The 20,412-nt window shown below is 40.1% G+C and overlaps 1 protein-coding gene and 1 non-coding gene across 2 annotated transcripts in view; one reads left to right on the top strand and one right to left on the bottom strand.

Annotated features, from left to right (window-relative positions):
• LOC122494179 (nuclear receptor coactivator 5-like) overlaps positions 1 to 20,412 on the top strand; it is a 47,678-nt gene that overhangs the window by 5,860 nt on the left and 21,406 nt on the right. Inside the window, exon 2 of the mRNA XM_043599156.1 lies at positions 3,322 to 3,388. Coding sequence (XP_043455091.1) covers positions 3,330 to 3,388 — 59 coding nt within the window. The 5' untranslated portion in view covers positions 3,322 to 3,329. The remainder of the gene's footprint in view (positions 1 to 3,321; positions 3,389 to 20,412) is intronic.
• Positions 9,225 to 9,433, bottom strand: LOC122495312. Its single transcript, XR_006300387.1, has one exon. It is a non-coding gene; the product is annotated as a small nucleolar RNA U3 (small nucleolar RNA).

Here is a 20,412-nt window from a genome sequence, read left to right as displayed (position 1 = left end):
CTGAGCGGAAGTCAGAGGATTAACCGACTGAGCCACCCAGACACTCTTATCAGATATGAGATTTGTAAATATGTTTTCAATGGTGTCTTTTCACAAATTTTACAATTTTTATAAAATCCAGCTTATCATTTTTTTTTTTTTTTTTTTTTTTTTTTTTTTTTTTTTTAGGTAGACTCCACATCCAGTGTGAGGCTTGAACTCACAACCCTGAGATCAAGAGTCACATGCTCTACTGACTGAGCCAGCCAGGCACTCCTAACTTCTTTATGCTTGTGCTTTTAGTGCCATATCTAAGAAATCTTTCTCTAACCCAAGGTTGTGAATATTTACTCCTATGTTTTCTTCCAAAAGTTTTATACTTTTGGCTCTTTCATTTAGGTCTGTGATCCATTTTTAGTTGATTACTGGCTATGGTGTAATCAGACATTTTAGGGTCCATCCCTGTGTTGAACATTCCACTCTTCTAGGATGGACAATACTTAGAGCCATGCTGGGAATTGGATGAAATAAGGCTCTGTTTCCTTTAGTGTCTCTTGTTGAATTTCTTTGCATTGTTCTGACTTCTCCATTTACCTTAATCTCATTCTGAAGTTTTCACACTGGGGTGATGCACTGGATCAGAGGAGATTCTGGGTGGTGAGTAATTGGTCCTTCTTTTGTGCAGTGCATAGGGTGATTGAGCAAGAGGGGGGAAGGAGGTCATAGGCATTTTCTCAGCCTGCTAGATCAAGTATATGTGGGAAAGAGCTCTTACGGAAGCAGAGGGCCTGAAATTGTCTTCAGAGTATCCATCATGCTCAAAGTCATGATCCCCACGGAAGGTCTTCTTATCCCCAGGTCCATGTACCCAATTTGAAGACTGCTACTTAAGATTCATATGAAGTGTTGGCAAGGTTGGAGAGAAATTGAAACCCTCATGTATTGCTGCTGAAAATTTAAAATGGTATAGCATATGTGGCAAGCAGTCTGGCAGTTCCTTAAAAAGTTAAACGTACTTACCATATCATTCAACAATTCCACTCCTAAGTGTATACCCAAGGGAACTGAGTACATGTTCACCGAAAACTGTTACACAAATGTTCCTAGCAGCATTGTTCATAATAGCCAAAAAGTGGAAACAACTCAAATGACCATCAGGTGGTGAATGAATGGACACTGGTATATCCACACACTGGAATATTATTCACCCATAAAAAGGAACAAATACTGAAGCATCCCACAACATTCCAAAGTATGCTAAATGAAAGAAGCCAGACACAAAAGAGGACATTCCATTTATATAAAATGTCTGATACACAATTCCAAAGAGACTGAAGGTATACTAGTGATTGTCAGAGGTGGGGAGGAGGGGAGCATAGAGAGTGACTATTGGAATTTGGGGGAGGGGGCCAGTGATGAAAATGTTCTGGAATTACTTTGTGAATGTACTAAAAAAACACATTATGTACAATTTACCTTTATTTAAAAATTAAAATGTTTTTTAATGTTGTTTTTGAGAGGGAGAGAGAGACAGAGCCAGCGTGAATGGGGGAGGGGCAGAGAGAGAGGGAGACATAGAATCTGAAGCAGGCTCCAGGTTCTGAGCTGTCAGCACAGATCCCAACAGGGGGCTCGAACCCGCAAACTGCAAGATCATGACCTGAGTGGAAGTCAGATATTTAGCTGACTGAGCCACCTAGGCGCCCCTAAAATTTACCTTTACAAGGGTGAATTTTAGTGGTGCCTAGGTGGCTCAGTGTGTTAAGCATCCAACTCATACTTTTGGCTCAGGTCATGATCTCATGAAGGTGAGATGGAGCCCTGTGTTGGGCTCTGCACTCAGTGTGGACCTGGCTTAATAGATTCTCTCTCTTTCTCTCTCTGTCTCTCTGTCTGTCTGTCTGTCTGTCTCTCTCTCTCTCCCCCTCTCCCTCCCTCTCTCCCACTCTCCCACTCCCTTTGCACCTCCCTTGCTCGCACAAGTGCATGCAGACTCTTTCTGTCTCTCAAAAAAAAAGAGGGGGGGAAGATTTTATGGTGTATGAATTATATCACTTAAAATAATGGAAAAATTCCTTATTTTGGTGCTGCTCCTTCCTCTTTATTTTAATGCTTTACTGGTTCTCCCTTTTAGTCATAGACATCTCAGCATCTTTTTGGAGGTAGACAAATGCACAAATCAATTTGTTAAGGAAAAGGAAGCCATCCTTGCTGGCCCCAAATTTGGCCTTGGACAGTGTGTTTTGGCTTTGCCATGTCTCCTTACCAAGCAGCACGTGGTTCTAAAGGAAGAGGGGACACCAAAGTGGAACTGAAATCAGTGAAATAAAATTCATATTTGTTTGTTTGTTTCATTACACATTGCCACCATGAATTTTAGTTCATACTTACCAGTGAGGTTCTTGAGCAAACGGCCCAAGAACAAAGAATTCTTGAGACATCTTTGGTGCAAAAAGGTGATTTTATTAAAGTATGGGGACAGGACCCGTGGGCAGAAAGAGCTGCACTGGCGTTGTGAAGAGTGACCGGGTATATACTTCTAAGTTAGTAGGGGTTAGGGAGAATGTAAGTCTCTAAGGAATTTGAAAATAAACCTTTCAAGACTTTTAGGGGTGCTGTTAAGATAAGGTTAAGCTGGGGCGCCTGGGTGGCGCAGTCGGTTAAGCGTCCGACTTCAGCCAGGTCACGATCTCGCGGTCCGGGAGTTCGAGCCCCGTGTCAGGCTCTGGGCTGATGGCTCAGAGCCTGGAGCCTGTTTCCGTATCTGTGTCTCCCTCTCTCTCTGCCCCTCCCCTGTTCATGCTGTGTCTCTCTCTGTCCCAAAAATAAATAAATGTTGAAAAAAAAAAAAAAAGATAAGGTTAAGCTACTGTTAAGATAAGGTTACTTTTAGTCTTTAATAAAACAAAAACATCAAGGAAGTAAGGCAGCCATGAGTTGCTTGGCAGCAAGGTCATGCTCTTCGTGTTTCAGGTGTCAGTGGGCTGCAAGCTGTAAGGAGATTTAATTTAAGCTACATTTCTCTTGCCTTTGTTTCCCTCATCACTTACCTCTTTCCCTTTTTTCCAACCCATGAGGCTTTCTGCCAGTGCTTCCTGCATCATCTCTAGATTTTGCGTTGACTTAGACATTTTCTTTAGCAGAGAAATAGAGTTGGGAGGGCATCTCAGGGTTGTGATTAGCTGGTCTTCATTGTTGTGTTTGCTTGCAAATTGGTATGATGGGATTGGAGGGTGGGGGTTAGAGGCAAGCATTGCTGCTTGTAAAAGTTTCACAGTGCTAGTGATACTGTGCGAATGGTTTTCTAATTTATTCCTTAAAAAAAGCAATTTATCTTTCTAGGACTTAAGATGTCTTCAGTGGCCAGGCGTCGCAGAAGACAATATGGAACATCTTCAGTAGCTAAAAGGTAAAGTGAAATATTTAAAATATGTGTATTGGTCTTTAGATGTTCTCAGAGTAAAATAGCAAAATTATAGGAAGACATAATCCAGATATGAAGGTTTAATTTTGGTGATTGTTGTTGATTTTACTTAAAAATTTTTTTTAACGTTTTTTATTTATTTTTGAGACAGGGAGAGACAGAGCATGAACAGGGGAGGGTCAGAGAGAGGGAGACACAGAATCTGAAACAGGCTCCAGGCTCTGAGCTGTCAGCACAGAGCCCAATGTGTGGCTTGAACTCACGGACCGTGAGATCATGACCTGAGCCGAAGTCGGCCGCTTAACCGACTGAGCCACCCAGGCGCCCCAACTTTAATTTTAGTTTATATAATTTAAAAAATGACGTTCTTTTAAATCTTCTATTAGCAATTTACTTCTAGTAATTTAGTTGTAATCTAGTAGTAATTACTACTTCTAGTAGTAATTTTTTTTTCCAGCTTTTAATTTTGGAATATAAACTCCTTGGAAGTACAGTAAATTTGTTTTTAAATATTCAGACAACACTGAAATGCAAAACACAAAGAAGTGCAAATTTTCTATGGTTTTCTATGGGGTTTGGTGCCCCATCCCTGAGCATTTGCCACTCAGTATACGTTCTTTAGGCTTTTTGTTATATTGTTAGAAAAGTCTGTAAACAAGCTAACCTCTTGATTTAAAAAAAATTTTTTTTAACGTTTATTCATTTTTTGAGAGAGAGAGTGAGTGAGTGGGGCAGGGGCAGAGAGAGAGGGAGACACAGAATCTAAAGCAGGCTCCAGGCTCTGAGCTGTCAGCACAGAGCCCGATGCGGGGCTCAACCCACGAACCACGAGATCGTGACCTGGCTGAAGTCGGATGCTCAACCTACTGAGCCACCCAAGCACCCCCAAACTCTCAATTTTTAAATATTTGAGGGTAGTTTGCAAACTTCATTGTATACTCAACATTTTATCTCTGTAATCACCAAAACAGATACCATCAAATCTTTGTACTTTTTTTCCCCCTGCACTGTTATTTTTATACATTACGTGTAAGTTATATTATATATATATATATATATCATAAAAATTACCATTTTAACCATTTTTTTAGATTGTAGTTTAGTAGTACTATGTTCACATAGTTGTGCAACCATCATTAGCATTCATCTCCAGAACTTTTTCATTGTCCCAGACTGAATCTCTGTCCCTGTGAAACACTTACTCCCCACTTCCCCTCCCCCTAGCCCGATCAGAATGTCCTTTTTAAAAAATTTATACCATCTCAGCCATTTTTAAGTATAAAATTCAGTAGTGCTAAGTATATGTGCATTGCCATGAAACAGATCTCCAGAACTTCTTCATCCTACAGAATTTAAACAGTACCCTTTATTTTTTTTATTTTTTAAAAATGTATGTATGTATGCATGTATTTTAGAGAGAGAGAGAGCGAGAGCATGCATGCAAACAGGGGAAGGGCAGAGAGATAGGGAGAGAGAGAATCCCAAACAGGCTCCACGCCCAGTAAGGAGCTTGTGTTGGGGCTCAGTCCTACCACTGTGAGATCATGACCTGAGCCAAAATCAAGATTCAGACACTCAATCAACTGAGCCACCCAGGCGCCTCTACCCCAGCCTTAAATAACCATCATTCTTGCTATTTCTATAAATTTGACTACTCTGGTGTTGAGTCCTGCCCAACCTATTGATGGTGATGCTCTCAGCTAGGAATGCCTGAGGCAGTTGCCTGGGCCTGTCTTAACCGCAGTGAGCCCCACTGATATTTCCCCCACAGGGGCCAGTGATGTGACTGGACTAATCCTTGTGGTTCTTATGACTGCAGGATGCACTTCAAAAATAATTAGGGAATTTGAGGAACAGAATTTATTACTCACAAGTCATGGAGGGTACATGGTACAAGTGAGGTTGCAATTAGAGAGGGATAGAGAGGGGAGCTGGGGCTATGATTTTATTAAAGTCCAAGGGTGGAATGTCTGGCGATTTGTGGGGTCACTCATTATTGGCTAATTTGAAACACAAGAGCGGAAATTAGGGCATGGGAAAGTGGAAGCAGGGTCACTCAAGCGGTCAGTTATCTAAGTCACCCAGGACTTTCTGTAAGGGGAACTAAATGGGTGTGGGTGACCTAGTTCCTAATCTGATTGTTTTACCTAGTGGCTGTGTCGTATACCTGGCAATATGTTTATTCAAGATGGCTGTCTTTTAAAATGGGTACCTTGGCAATTAGAAGTTTAATGTCAGACATTTACTCTACATTTAGTTACCTCATATAAGTGAAATCATATAATATTTGTACTTTTGGGACCGACTTATTTCACTTAGTATAAGGTCCTCAAGATTCATCCATGTTGTAGCATATGACAGGATTTCCTTCCTTTTAAAGCAGCGTAATATTCCACTGTATGTGTGAGGGTTAATTTTGTATATTAACTTGGCTGGATCATGGGGTGCCCAGATATTTGGTCAAACATTATTCTGGATACTTCTGTGAGTGTGATTTTGGATGAGATTAACATTTAAATTGGTGGGCTCTGAATAAGGAGCCCTCCAAAATGTGAATGGCCTCATCCAATAAGTTAAAGGCCTGATAGAATAAAGAAGATCCACCTTCTTTAGCAATTGAGAATTCTCCAGAAGACTGCCTTTGGACTTCATTTACCACATCACTTCTTGCTGGTTCTTCAGCACACTGCCTTCAGACTGAAACTGGAACACTGGCCCTCTTGGGTCTCTACCCTGCCAGTCTATCCTGCAGATTTTAGATGTGCCAGCCGCTGTAGTCAAGTGAACTAATTCTTTATGATAAATCTCTAGGTATACATCCTATTGGTTGTGTTTTTCTGGAGAACTAACAAATATGGTATGTTAAGTTCTCCATTCTTCCACTGATGGACATTTGGATTGCTTCCACTTCTTGCTAATTATGAATAATGCTGCAATGCACATGAATGTGCAAATATCTCTTAGAGAGATATTGCAGTTCTTTTGGATATATACTCAGAAGTGGGATTTCTGGATCATATGGTAGTTCTAATTTTAATATTTTGAAGAGCTGCCAGACTATTTTCCTATTAGCTCTTGCACCATTTCATAATCCCGCCAACAGTACACAAAGGTTCCAACTGCTCCACAACCTCGCTAATACTTGTTTCTGTTTTTTTGATAGTAGCCATCTTAAAGGATATGAAGTGATATCGTGTGTGTGTGTGTGTGTGTGTGTGTGTGTGTGTGTGTGTGTGTAAGTAAGCTCTATGCCCAATGTGGGGCTTGAACTCACAACCCGGAGATAAAGATTCGCATGTTCTACTGAACTATCCAGACAGGTGCACCTTATTGTGGTTTTGATTTGCATTTCTTTGATGATTAGTGAAATTGAGTGTCTTTTCAGGTGCTGATTGCCTATTTGTATATATTGTTGGAGAAATGTCTATTCAGGTCCTTTGCCCATTTTTGGATTGGGTTATTTGTTTTTTGTTGTTGGGTTGTAGGATGTCTTTATATATTCAGCATATAAATCCCTTATTGGATATATGATTTGTAGATATTTTCTTCCATTTTGTGTGTTGCCTTTTCACCCTGTTTGCACAAGTTTTTTTTTATTTGCACAAGTTTTTTGTATTTTGGTATAATCTAATCTATTTTTTTCTTTTGTCATCCTTGCTTTTAGTATCACATCCAAGAAATCATTGCCAAATCCAGTGACATAAAGCTTTCCCTCTGAGAGTTTTATAGCTTCAGGTCTTATATTTAAATCTTTGATCCACTTTGGAGCATCTGGGTGGCTCAGTCGGTTAAGCCTCCGACTCTTGGTTTCAGCTCAGGTTATGATCTCACGGTTCCTGAGTTTGAGTCCCACATTGGGCTCCATGCTGATAGTGTGGAGCCTGCTTGGGATTCTTTCTGCCTTCCTTTCTGCCTTTCTGCCTTCCTTTCTGCCCTCTCTTTCTGCCTTCCCCTTCTCGCTCTCTCTGTCTCTCTCTCAAAAATAAGTAAATAAACTTAAAACAAATTTTTAAAAAATGAATAAATCTTTGATGCACTTTGAGTTAATTTTTGTATATGGTGTAAGATCAAAGGGTCCAACTTCATTCTCTTGTATTGGATGCTAGTTTTCCCAGCACAATTTGTTGAAAAGACTGTCCTTTTCCCATTGAATGGTCTTAGCCCTTTCTAAAAATTATCTAAGCCTTACATGTGAGGGTATATTACTAGGCTTTCTGTTCTGTTCTTTTGGTCTACATGTCTATTTCTATGCCAGTATCACATTGTTTTTATTACAGTGCTTTGTAATAAGTTTTGAAATCAGGAAGTGTGAAACTTCCAACTTGGTTCAAGATTATTTTGGTTGTTTTGGGTCCTTTGGAATTCCATATGAATTTTAGGATGGAATTTTCATCTATAAAAAGTTGTTGGGATTTTGGTAGGAATTGCTTTGAATCTGTAGATTGCTTCAGGTAGTATTGACATCTTAATAATACTAAATATTCCAATAAATTAACATGGGATTCTTTCCTATTGGTGTCTTCTTTAATTTCTTTCAAAAATACTTCATAGTTTTCAGTGTACAAGTCTTTTACCTCCTTGTTGAAGTTTATTCCTAAGTAGTCTATTCTTTTTGTTGATATTGTAAATGGAATTGTTCTCTTAATTTCCTCTCATATTGTTAATTGTTAGTATATAGAATTGCAACTAGTTTTTGCAAGTTGATTTTGTGTCTTGGAATTTAGCTTAATTTATTAGTTCTCACAGGTGAGATCATTACCTAAGTTGAAATCAAGAGTCAGACGCTCAACTGACTGAACCACCTAGGCACCCCTTCTAACAGGTTTTTTAAGTTATTTTTGGTGCAATCTCTATAGGGTTTTCCCTACATATATAACATCATTCCATTAACAGAAATAATTTTACTTCTTCTTTTCCTATTTGGGTGCCTTTTATTTCTTTCTCTTGCTTAATTGTTGTGACTAGGACTTGCAGTCTTATACTGGGAAGAGATGGTGAGAGTGGACCTCTTTGTCTTGTTCCTGACCTTAGAGGGATAGCCTGCAATCTTACCATTAAACATATTAGCTTTGGTCTCTTTCTATATAACCTTTATTATGTTGAGGTTGTTTTCTTGTATTCCTAGTTTATAGAGTGGTTTCTTTGTTTTTAATTACAGAAGTGTTGAATTTTGTCAAAATGCTTTCTTCATCAGTTGAGACGATCATGTGAATTTTTCCTTCATCCGGTTAGTGCAGAGTATCACACTGATAGATTTTCATATGTTGAACCATCCTTGCATTGAGGTTATGGTGTATAATCATTTTATTTATTAAAAAAATTTTTTTAATGTTTATTTTTGAGACAGAGAGAGAGACAGAATGTGAGCAGGGGAGGGGCAGAGAGAGAGAGAGACACAGAATCTGAAGCAGGCTCCAGGCTCTGAGCTGTCAGCACAGAGCCCGACACGGGGCTCGAACTCATGAGCTGTGAGATCATGACTTGAGCTGAAGTCGGACACTTAACCGACTGAGCCACCCAGGTGCCCCAGTGTATAATCATTTTAATGTGCTGTATATAATCATTTTAATCCTGCTTGTTAATATTTTTTTGAAGATTTTTCCATCAGTGTTTATAAAGGACATTGATTTATAGTTGTAGTGTCTTTATCTGGTTTTGGTGTCAGGGTAATGCTGGCTTTATAGAATGAGTGAGAAATTGTTCCCTGCTCTTCAATGTTTTGGAAGAGTTTGAGAAAGATCTGTGTTAATTCTTTAAAGCTTTGGTGGAATTCACTGGTGAAGCCCTCTGGTTTTGGGCTCTTCTTTATGGGAGTTTTTTGTTTGTTTTTGTTTTCTCCCTCTTGCTCTCCTAAAGGAAGAGAAGAATGATCATCAACAGCAAAAGACAGCTGCAGAAGCAACCCCCAGAGCCACCTTCATCCTCAGGAGAGAATGCTATACCTCCTTCTCATGGTTTTGGGTACTCTACACATTCAGAGAAACTTCTGTAGTAACAAATTCTAGGAATGATCCCTGAAAGTATAGTCTTTTGTGGAGGTTTTAAATTAATGATTCAGCCTTCTTGCTCATTACATGTCTTTTCAGATTTTTTATTTGTTCATGATTCAGTCTTGGTAGGTTGTGCGTTTCTAGGAATTTGTCCAGTTCTTCTAGGTTATCCATTTGTGGTATATAATTGCTCATAGTGCTCTCTTATAATCCTTTTTTTTTTTTTTTTAATGTAAAACTGGTAGTAGTGTCCTCTCTTTTATATCTGATTTTAGTTATTTATGTTCTTTCTTTTTTGTCTTTTAGCTAAAGGCTTATTAATTTTGTTGATCTTTTCAAAGAACCAATTCTTGGTTTTATTGAGTTTTTTTTTCTCAATTGTTTTTCTAGTCTTTATTTTATTTATCTCTGATCTAATCTTTATTATTTCCTTCCTCCTAGCTTTGGGTTATTTGTTCTTTTTTCTAGTTCCTTTTTTTTTTTTTAATGTTTATTTTGAGAGACAGAGAGACAGAGAGAGAGAGAGAGAGAGAGAGAGAGAGAGAGAGAGAGAGAGAATTCCAAGCAGGCTCCATGCTGGGAGCCCAGAACCTGATATGGGGCTCAAACTCACGAACCATAAGGTCATGTCCTGATCTGAAATCAAGAGTGGGATACTAACTGACTGAGCCACCTAGGTGCCCCTTCTTTTTCTAGTTCTTAAGTGGTAAAGTTAGGTTGTTGATTTGAGATCTTTTTAAATGTAAATGTTTACAGCTCTCCTTTTTTCTCTTAGCATTACTTTCACTGCATTTCAGAAGTTTTGCTATGTTGTGTTTTCATCTTCATTTGTCTCAGGTATTTTCTGATATTCACTGTAGTTTCTTTGACCCTTTGGTGTTTAAAAGGGGGGGGGAATTTCCCCATTTTTATGGATTTTTCAGTTTTTCTTCAGCTATTGATGTCTAGTTTCATTCTGTTGTGATCAGTACAAGATACTTTGTATGATCTCCATGTTTTTATTTTCTATTTATTTATTTATTTAATTTTTTTCTTAACATTTATTTTTGAGAGACAGAGACAGAGAACAAGCAAGGCAGGAACAGAGAGAGAGGGAGACACAGAATCTGAAGCAGGCTCCAGACTCTGAGCTGTCAGCACAGAGCGCCACGCGGAGCTCGAACTCACAAACCGTGAGATCATGACCTGAGCCCGAGTCAGTTGCTTAACCGACTGAGCCACCGAGGTGTCCCTGATCTCCATGTTTTTAAATTTATTAAGACTTGTTTTGTGACCTAACATGGTATATCCTTAAGAATATTCAACGTGTACTTGAAAAATGCATATTCTGCTATTGTTGGGTTGAGTGTTCTATAGTAGTTGATGCCTCTTAATTCTTAAATCTATACGTTCCCTCATCTTTTTTTTTTTTTCTAATATTTTGTTGTTATTGAAGAAGCAGGTCCTTTGTTTTCTAGGGTTTTCCACAGGCTATGCCAGTTGCCTCTTATGGTGTCATTTAACTTGTCTTTCTGCCTCTTGTATTTCCTGTAAATTATAGGCAGATATAGATGTGTGACAGGATTCAGGTTCTTTTTTGGCAACATAATTCCATAGGTGATATACACTTCTATTGAAAAGAACCTAAGGCCTAATTGTCCTATATATGTTGTTAGCAACCATTGATTTAAAAAAAAATTTATTTTAACTTTTAAAGTTCATTTTATTTATTTTGAGAGAGAAAGAGAGCACAATCAAGGAAAGGGTAGAGAGAGGGGGAGAGAGAGAATCCCAAGCAGGCTCTATACTGTCAGTGCTGAGCCCAACGCGGGGCTTGAACTCATGAACTGAGAGATTGTGACCCGAGCCAAAACCAAGAGTCAGGCCCTCAACTGACCGAGCCATGCAGGCACCCCAGCAACCATTGATTTTTATCTGTGTCCATTCATTTACTGGTTGTTGCAGGATGTTTGATAATTTATTATTTGATTATTCTCTCATTATTTATTAGGTGGACTACTCATATAATACCCCCTTGTAAACAGTTTGGTTATTCTCAGATATGGTTCCAATTGGAAAGAAAAATCATTCATCTTTAGAGTCCCTTTTAATTAAAAAATTTTTTTAATGTTTATTTATTTTTGAGAGAGAGAAAGGGACAGAATGCAAATGGAAGAGGGGCAGATAGAGGGAGATACAGTATCCCAAGCAGGCTCCAGCCTCTGAGCTGTCAGTACAGAGCCCAATGCTGGGCTCGAACTCACAAACCGTGTACCACAAGATCGTGACCTGAGCTACAGTCGGATGCTTAACCGACTGAGCCACCGAGGTGCCCCTTTATAGTCCCTTTTAAAAGGAAAATACACAACATTAAATGTATATATTATTGTAAGAAGGTTCCCTAATTTCAGATATGAAAAAGTGCAAGTTTTACATTTGAGAAAAATACAGTAGTGGTGGTCATAATTGACCTTGAGTAGCCAAGAAACAGACAAATGATGAAAAACTATTTCAGTTATTAAAGAAGGACGGGATGGGTCTAGTACATTTTATTTACAAAGGCTTATTGGAAAAAGCTTAAAGTGGGGGTGCCTGAGTGGCTCAGTTGGTTAAGTGTCCAACTTTGGCTCAGGTCATAATCTCATGGTTTGTGAGTTGGAGCCCCCCCATTGGGCTCCATGCTGATGGTGCAGAGCCTATTTGGGATTTTTTTTCCTCTCCCTCTCTCTCTCCCATGTGTGTGCGTTCTCTCTCTTTCTCTCTCTATCAAAATAAACTTTAAAAAGAAAAAGCTTAAAGTGAAATCTTTGACACTATGTGTGTATGTGAACTATCTTATATGTTACCTGTATGATATGTAAGATATCTTACATATCTAACATGTAATATGTTTTGTTTATTGGTAATATATCAATATATTGGGATTTACATGGAATATATAGAAGAGTAAAAGCACTAGAAGTAATTTTTCCATGTTTATGCAGCATATTCTAAGGAAGAGAGACACATGATCTAGCAGATATGAGTGCATTGCTGGGGAGGTACATTCCAGAAGTGACTGGTATATAGTGAAGAGAGCATTTGACTGAGGGTCAGGATATTGGAGTTAAGTGCTGCCTACTGTTTACCTTGTTACGTTGGGTTTTGTTAGCATGTGTTGAATGAATGGATAAACCGCCCTCTTTGTTTCCTTAACATTAGTTTACTTCCCTATAAAATACAGAGGTCTCTGTCTACTCTACTGAGTGTAGCCGGTACAGATGGCATAGTGGATATAAAGATTATACTGTTCTGTGCAGGTGTTGTATTGGCGGGGGGAGGAAGTCAAATGATCTATGGTGGAAGAAGTCAAATGTTCTAGGTTCTAGATTGGATGTCTGACTCCTTATTACATGTTAGCCAAACAGTCTTTGGATTTCCATTTTAGTTCTTTGGTTACTTGTTATCAGGAGTGAGGGAGGTCTAAGTGTTCCGGTCACTGAAAGATATGTTGAAAATTAATGAATTGGTCCTTGAATTTGGAAATTGGGATCTGTGGGTTGGATTGTTGTGAACTTGTGTCCTGGACCTGATCACACCTGTGTGATTTGGGAGACTATCTGGCTTCTGAACCTGCAAAGCTGAAGACCTATGCAGACCTTTACCAAAGTCAAGATTACCTCATGGGGCCTTTCAGCTAACCTGGGCTTTACTGCCAACCATCTGAAAACTGTTGCAATTAGATTTTTCCTGGGGAAGTCCTGGAAAAGTTACAAAATCAGAAGTTATAAAATCAGAAATTGCTTATGAAGATAAATTCCCTATTTGTATTCCCGAAATATTTTTTAGTGTCTTGGGATGATATTTTCTTCATTAGTGTAATCTCTCTCCTTTTTTTTTTTTTTAAATGTTTATTTATTTAATTTTGAGAGAGCAAGTGAGCACGCATGAGCAAGGGAGAGGCAGAGAGAATCCCAAGCAGGCTCCGTGCTGCAGCATGGACCCTGACAAGGGGCTTGATCTCACGAACTGTGAGGTCATGACCTGAGCCAAAATCAAGAGTTGGATGCTTTTTTTTTTCTTAACGTTCATTTATTATTGAGAGAGAGAGAGACAAAGCATGAGCAGGGGAGGGTCAGAGAGAGAGGGAGACACAGATCCGAAGCAGGCTCCAGGCTCCGAGCTGTCAGCACAGAGCCCGACGCGGGGCTCGAACTCACACACTGTGAGATCATGCCCTGGGCCGAAGTCGGACGCTCAACCGACTGAGCTACCCAGGCACCCCAAGAATTGGATGCTTAATCGACTGAGCCACCCAGGCACCCCCATCATTAGTATAATCTGAATATGGTAGAGGATGTGCATACCTGCACACATATGTTTATGTGTATATATAACGTTTCTAGTTACATTAATTCATGAAAGTAGTTTCCACGAGTTAAGCATGACCGTGCAACTGCTTTGAAGAGTGTGGCACTCACTCCAGTACTTCCAATACTGGAACCAGGATTCAATACTTCCTCCAGTATGATCTTAGGTTCTTTTTGCAAATGCCCACAGGACCCTGAAAGAATTAGAATATATTCGTTTTCTAGGACCTCCATAACAAAGAACCACAAACTAAGTGGCTCAAGATGATAGACATTTACTCTCACAGTTCTGGGGGCCAGAAGTCTGAAATCAAGGTGTTGGTTCCTTCTGGAGGCTCTGAGGGAGAACCTGTTCATGCCTCTCTTCTAGCTTCTGGCCGGTGTAGTCAGTGCTAGACATTTCTTGGCTTGGAGCTGCATCATTCCAATCTCTGCCTCTGTAGTCACATGGTGTTCTCTCCCTGGGTCTTTGTGTCAAATTTTCCTTTTATGTCCAAATTTCCCAATGAGACTGGTGTTTGGATTAGGATCTACCCTAATCCAGCATGACCTCATCTGGATTACATCTACAAAGACCCTCTTTTCAAATAAAGTCATAGTCATGGGTACCAGGGGACACAATTCAGCCCACAACAGAGAGTAAACTGAATGTTTAAAGTGGCACTTTGAAATTGTTTTACCTTGGAGGAAGTAACATTCTTTCTGAAGACTCAGGTCACATATCCAGTTGTCATATTGTGTTTGAGTTTTGTGGAGCAGGGGATGGTACAATGGATAGTTCTTGAAGTTTAAGGTCATGCTCTTTTTACCACAGAAGAGGAATCTGAAAGCACTGAGTACTTTCCATTTTGTTAATTTCTTTTCTTTCCTTTTTTTTTTAATTTTTTTAATGTTTATATATTTTTGAGAGAGAGAGAAAGACAGAGTGCGAGCTGGGGAAGGGCAGAGAGAGAGGGAGACACAGATTCCGAAGCAGGTTCCAGACTCTGAGCTGTCTGCACTGAGCCAGATGTGGGGCTTGAACCCATGAACTGCAAGATGATGACCTGAGCTGAAGTCTGATGCTCAACTGACTGAGCCACCCAGGCGCCCCCATATTGTTCATTTCTGATAAAATTTTGAATCAATTCGGTTTTTTTCCTTAAAAAATTAAAACTTTCAGGGTACTCGGCTAGCTCAGTCAGTGGAGCATGTGACTCCTGATCTCAGGGTTGTGAGTTTGAGCCCCATGTTTGGTGTAAAGATTGCTTAAAAATAAAATCTTAAAAAAAATTTTTTTTAAACCTGTTTATAGCAGTTTTTACCATTTGTGTTTGTTTTTTGGGAATGTCCTTAATTCCCACTAAGAATGCCTCTTAAAGATGGTATATGGTATAATTGAGTTCAAGATCTGGGTTGCCTTTGTAACTTTGATTGTTTTCTTAGTTGTGTGCTTTTTTGAAGGCTATAAGCCCAACACGGGCTCGATTTCACAAACTGTGAGACCATGACCTAGGCCAAAACCAAGAGTCAGATGCCTAACTGACTGAGCAACCCAGGCACCCCATGAAGGCTAGAATTTTAAAATCTTATGTAAACTTGTCCTTAGGCCTGTGGGGCTAGTATTGATGGACTCTCTTATTTGAGGAATTGAAGCCTTCTAAAGTGTTCTGTAAGTATTTAGAGCATGCTATTTACTGGGCTCTGGGTGAATTGAGAAAGGACACATTTTGAAGTTCATGCTTAGCAGATTTTAGGTGCTCAGCAATTACTTACCAATAAATAAAATTGGATTCTTATTTAGTTGTCCCTGAGCACATGTTGAAAGGTTGCCAAACAGGTATAATGAGTAGGGAATCCCTGATATCTTTAACTGAAAAGATACTAAAGAGGAAGGATTGAGTTAAAAACAGAACCATCTAGGGGCACTTGGGTGGCTCAGTCTGTTGAGCATCTGACTCTTGATTTCAGGTCAGGTCGTGATCCCAGGGTAGGGAGATCGAGCCCCCTGTTGGGCTCTGAGCTGAGCGTAGAGCCTGCTTAAGATTCTCCTTCTTGCACTCTGCTTGCTGTCTCTCTCTCTCTCTCTCTCTCTCTCAAAAAAAAAAAAAAAAAAAATAGAGTCATCTATCTGATGTGGCAGGGTATTCATGTCTCTCCATTTACACACAACCATTCATAGGGTTTTCTAGCACTTGGGGCTGGTTTCAGGTGATCAGTTAAAGCCTAAAAAGTATTTGATTTGACCTAAAAGATCTCACTCCTGTTTGTCACCTGCTAGATGACTTTTGATTACTGGTGTCAACATTTTGTCCTTTTATTTTTTTCACTTATGTTTATAGAAAGGATGTATATAAAGATGCAATAAAATATTCAAGTTGTTGACCCAAATAAACACTGTTATTCAGAAAAAGCTGTTGAGGTTGCTGAGAATGAGTATGGGCTCCCAGGTTCCTTGTGGGCGACTTGAAGTGTTGGACGACAGTGTTTGATGGGTCCTGGCTTCTGGGTATGGTGGTCACAAAACGCCGAGGACATTCTAGTTCTGGTTCCTGTAACTGGAAAGTTACCTAACCCCTCAAGACTTCATTGTTTTCATGTGCTAAATGAGAAAGGTTGGGCTCTATGAAACATGAAGGTCTGTGGAGTTTTAGAGTTAAAAAATCATTCATTTTAGCAAATTCATTCTATAGTTATTCATTAAACACTCATGATGTGGCAAGTTCTGTTCCGATTGCTGGGGAAATGGTAAACAGACAGATAAAAATCTCTGTCTTCTAGAAGCTTACCTTCCTGCTTGGGATGAGTTGACACAAATAAGTAAAAATAGGTAGTATGTGACCAGTGCTCCTCAACACTGTTGGGTCATCAAAAACAAGGAAAGTCTGAGAAACTGGCCCAGCCAAGAGGAGCCTAAGGAGGCCTGAAGACAAAATGGAATGTGGTATCCTGAATGGGATCCTAGACCAGAAAAAAAGACAGTAGTAAAAACTGAGGAAATCAGAATAAAGTATGGACTTCTTTCAATAATAGCATATCAGTATTGGTTCACTGGTTATAACAGATGTACCTCAAGTGTAAGATGTTAGTAATAGGGGAAACTCAATGTAGGTTATATGGGAACTATCTTACATAGTACCGTCTTTATAATTTTTCTGAAAATCTGGAACTGTTCCAGAAACAAAAATAAAGTTTGTTTTTTTGTTTTTTTTTTTTTTCAACGTTTATTTATTTTTGGGACAGAGAGAGACAGAGCATGAACGGGGGAGGGGCAGAGAGAGAGGGAGACACAGAATCGGAAACAGGCTCCAGGCTCTGAGCCATCAGCCCAGAGCCTGACGCGGGGCTCGAACTCCCGGACCGCGAGATCGTGACCTGGCTGAAGTCGGACGCTTAACCGACTGCGCCACCCAGGCGCCCCTAAAGTTTGTTTTTAAAACGTGTGTGTGTGTGTGTGTGTGTGTGTGTGTGTGTGTGTGTATGAGTGACATGGAGAAAAGTGAAGCTGGGTCAGAGGGGCAGGGAGCACAGGTTGTGGGGAAAGTGAGGGGGGGCCCCACCAGAGGCAGTGACAATCGGGCAAAGCCCTGGATGGAAGTGAGGGAGTAGCCATTGGGTATTTGGGGTGAGGGGGTGTGTAAGACAGAGGGACCTGCAAGGGGCAAGGGCCTCCTGGAACGAGCAGGTAAAAGGCATGCTGGTTGCCATGGGGGGAGCCCCCCAGGAGTGGAGGTGGAAACAGAGAATTAGGTCGGAAGGGTGGGGGCTGGGCATTAGGAATCTTTAAGTCCGAGTCAGGACTTTGGCATCGACTCTGGACCAGATGCGGGCAAAGCCATGGGCCTGGCCTTCTTCCCTGTGGCATGGATCCCACATCACATGGCCCTCCTTTCACAGGCTTCTGAAAGTTACCACTTGAGGGCCTCGTTAGGCTTTAGAGCAAGGTTTGGAAACTACAGCCGTGGGCCAAATCCTATCCCACTGGGTTCTCTGCAAAGCTGTACAAAGGTGAGCTTGTACCTTTTCCCTCCCTCCTCTCCGTGAGGTTGTTTCATACATTCATAGACAATTTGTAATTGTTTTGTCACATTTTGTATTCCATCCTGGGATCCTCTCGACTTCCTAAATGATTTGTTAAAATCTGCATACATTAAGGTTCACTCTTTATGCTGTGAAGTTCAGTGGGTTTTGACAAATGCATAGTGTCACGTATCCACCATCACTGTATCATGCAGAATAATTTCACTGCCTGGAAAAAAACCCCGTGCTTCACCTATTCAACTCCATGCTGTCAAACCTCCGGCAACCACTGATCCTTTCACCCATCTCTATGGTTTTTCCTTTTCCAGCGTGTCATATAATTGGAACCATATAGTATGCAGCCTGTTTAGACTGGCTTCTTTCACTTAGCAGTATGCATTTAAGATTTATCCAAGTCTTTTTGTGGCTTGGTAGCTCTTTTCTTTTGATCACTTAATAATACTCATTGTCTGGATGTGCCACAGTTTGCTTATCTGTTTCACCTATTGAAGGGCGTCTTGGTTGCTTCCAGTTTTGGGCCGTTATGAATAAAGCTGCTATAAACATTCATGTGGAGGTTTTTGTGTGGACATACGTTTTCAAATCAGTTGGGTGTGATTGCTGAATCACAAGGTAACGCTGTGTTTAGCTGTGTATTCACTCTGCTTTTGAGACTATCATAAAAGAAGCCTATGACTTTTTTTGGTTTGGGTCCTTTGACAGTGCCATGGTACTACTCTCTTCCTATTTCTGGAGGCTTGATTGAAATTTCTCCAGAGGAGCGTTAAAATTCAAATTGTTTTCAGTGAAATTTGAAATTATGATGGAACTTCTAAGAGTAGATTCTTAAAAATCTTTTTAATTTTAAAATTTATCCCCAGTGGGTCCTACCCTGAGAACTTAATAGATCAGCTGTCTAATAAGTTGAAGTAATTGAGATACAATAGTAACAAGTTAAAAATAATCGTACCAGCATTCCTGGAGGCTTTGGGAGTGACATGTACATTTAATTTGAAACAGTGAGGAAGTGTTTCCACAGATTCTCTTTCCATAGATGTATAAAGTTCTCTCCATATAAAGACATCAGAATCTGCATGATTTCTGACCAGCACCAAAACTTGAAACACATTGAAAACACACTGATGTTGGGGCGCCAGGCTGGCTCAGGTGGAATGGTGTGCGACTCTTGATCTTGGGGTTGTGAGTTCGAGCCCCCCATTGGGCATAGGGATTACTTAAAAATAAATAAGTAAGGGCACCTGGGTGGCTCAGTCAGTTAAACGGTCGACTTAGGCTCAGGTCTTGATCTCACAGCTGGTGGTTCAATCCTTGCATCAGCACAGAGCCGGCTTTCCATCCTCTGTCCCCTTCCCCGCCCCTCCCCTGCTCTCTCTCTCTTTCAAAAGTAAATAAACATTTAAATAAGTAAGTAAACTTAAAAAAAGAAGGAGAGAAAAAAAACAGTGATGTTAAACAGTGATGAAAAAAATGAAGCTGAAAAGAGGCTTGGATTTTTTTCAGCTTTATTGATATATGACTATTGATGCATAATAGTGATGTATAATAATACACTGCACATATTTAAAATGTACAACTTGAGGGGCACCTGGGTGGCTAGATGGTTAAGCACCAGACTTTAGCTCAGGTCATGATCTCATGGTTCGCAGGTTCGAGTCCCGCATCGGGCTCTGTGTTGACAGCTCAGAGCCTGGAGCCTGCTTTAGATTCTGTGTCTCCCTCTCTTTCTGCCCCTACCCCACTTGCATTCTCTCTCTCTCTCTCTCTCTCTCTCTCTTTCTCTTTCTCTTTCTCTTTCTCTTTCTCTTTCTCTTTCTCTTTCTCAAAAATAAACATTAAAAAAAAAGTTGTAAATGTACAACTTGAGTTTTGACATGTGGATGTCAGACCAGCAACTGCAATCAAGATAATGAACACAACTGTCATCCCCCAAAGTATCCTTATTTGCAGCTATAAGTCCCCCTTCTCTTGGCAACAACTGATCTGTCACTTTTATCACGACAGATTAATTTGCACTTTTCAGGAATTTGTATGAATTATATAATTTATATAAATTATTTAAATGGAATCATATAGTATATTTTCATGGAGGAGAAGTCTCTGTTTTCTTTTTTATTTCTTTCAGAATAATTATTTTTAGATACATCCATATCTGTGGGCAGATCAGTATATCATTTCTTTGTTGATGATTAGTATTCCATTTTATGGTGCTATGGACTGTGTTCCCTATAATCATACATTGAAGCCCTAACCCCCAACTTGACTGTATTTGGAGATAGGGCTTTTAGGAGCTGATTAAGGTTAAATGAGGTCAAAAGGGTGGGGTCCTAATCTGGTAGATTTGTTGGCCTTATAAAGGAAGAGGAATAGTGGGGGTGCTTGGGTGGCTCAGTGGGTTGGGTGTCTGACTTCAGCTCAAGTCATGATCTCAGAGCTTGTGAGTTCAAGCTCCATATCAGGCTCTGTGCTGACAGCTCGGAGCCTGGAGCCTGCTTCGGATTCTGTGTTTCCCTCTTTCTCTGCACCCCCCCCCCCCAATAAATAAACATTAAAAAAAAAAGAGAATAGTGATCTCTCTCTCCATGTGTATGCACTGAGGCAGGGCTATGTGAGGACATAGCAAGGAGGTGGCCCCAGTAAGCCAGGAAGAGAACTCTCACTAGGCCTGGACCAT

The sequence above is a fragment of the Prionailurus bengalensis genome, chromosome E2, assembly GCF_016509475.1.
Source record: "Prionailurus bengalensis isolate Pbe53 chromosome E2, Fcat_Pben_1.1_paternal_pri, whole genome shotgun sequence".
Classification (NCBI taxonomy): Eukaryota; Metazoa; Chordata; class Mammalia; order Carnivora; family Felidae; genus Prionailurus; species Prionailurus bengalensis.
The sequence above is the reverse complement of the archived record's forward strand: the minus strand, read 5'-3'. Positions and strand labels throughout refer to the sequence as shown.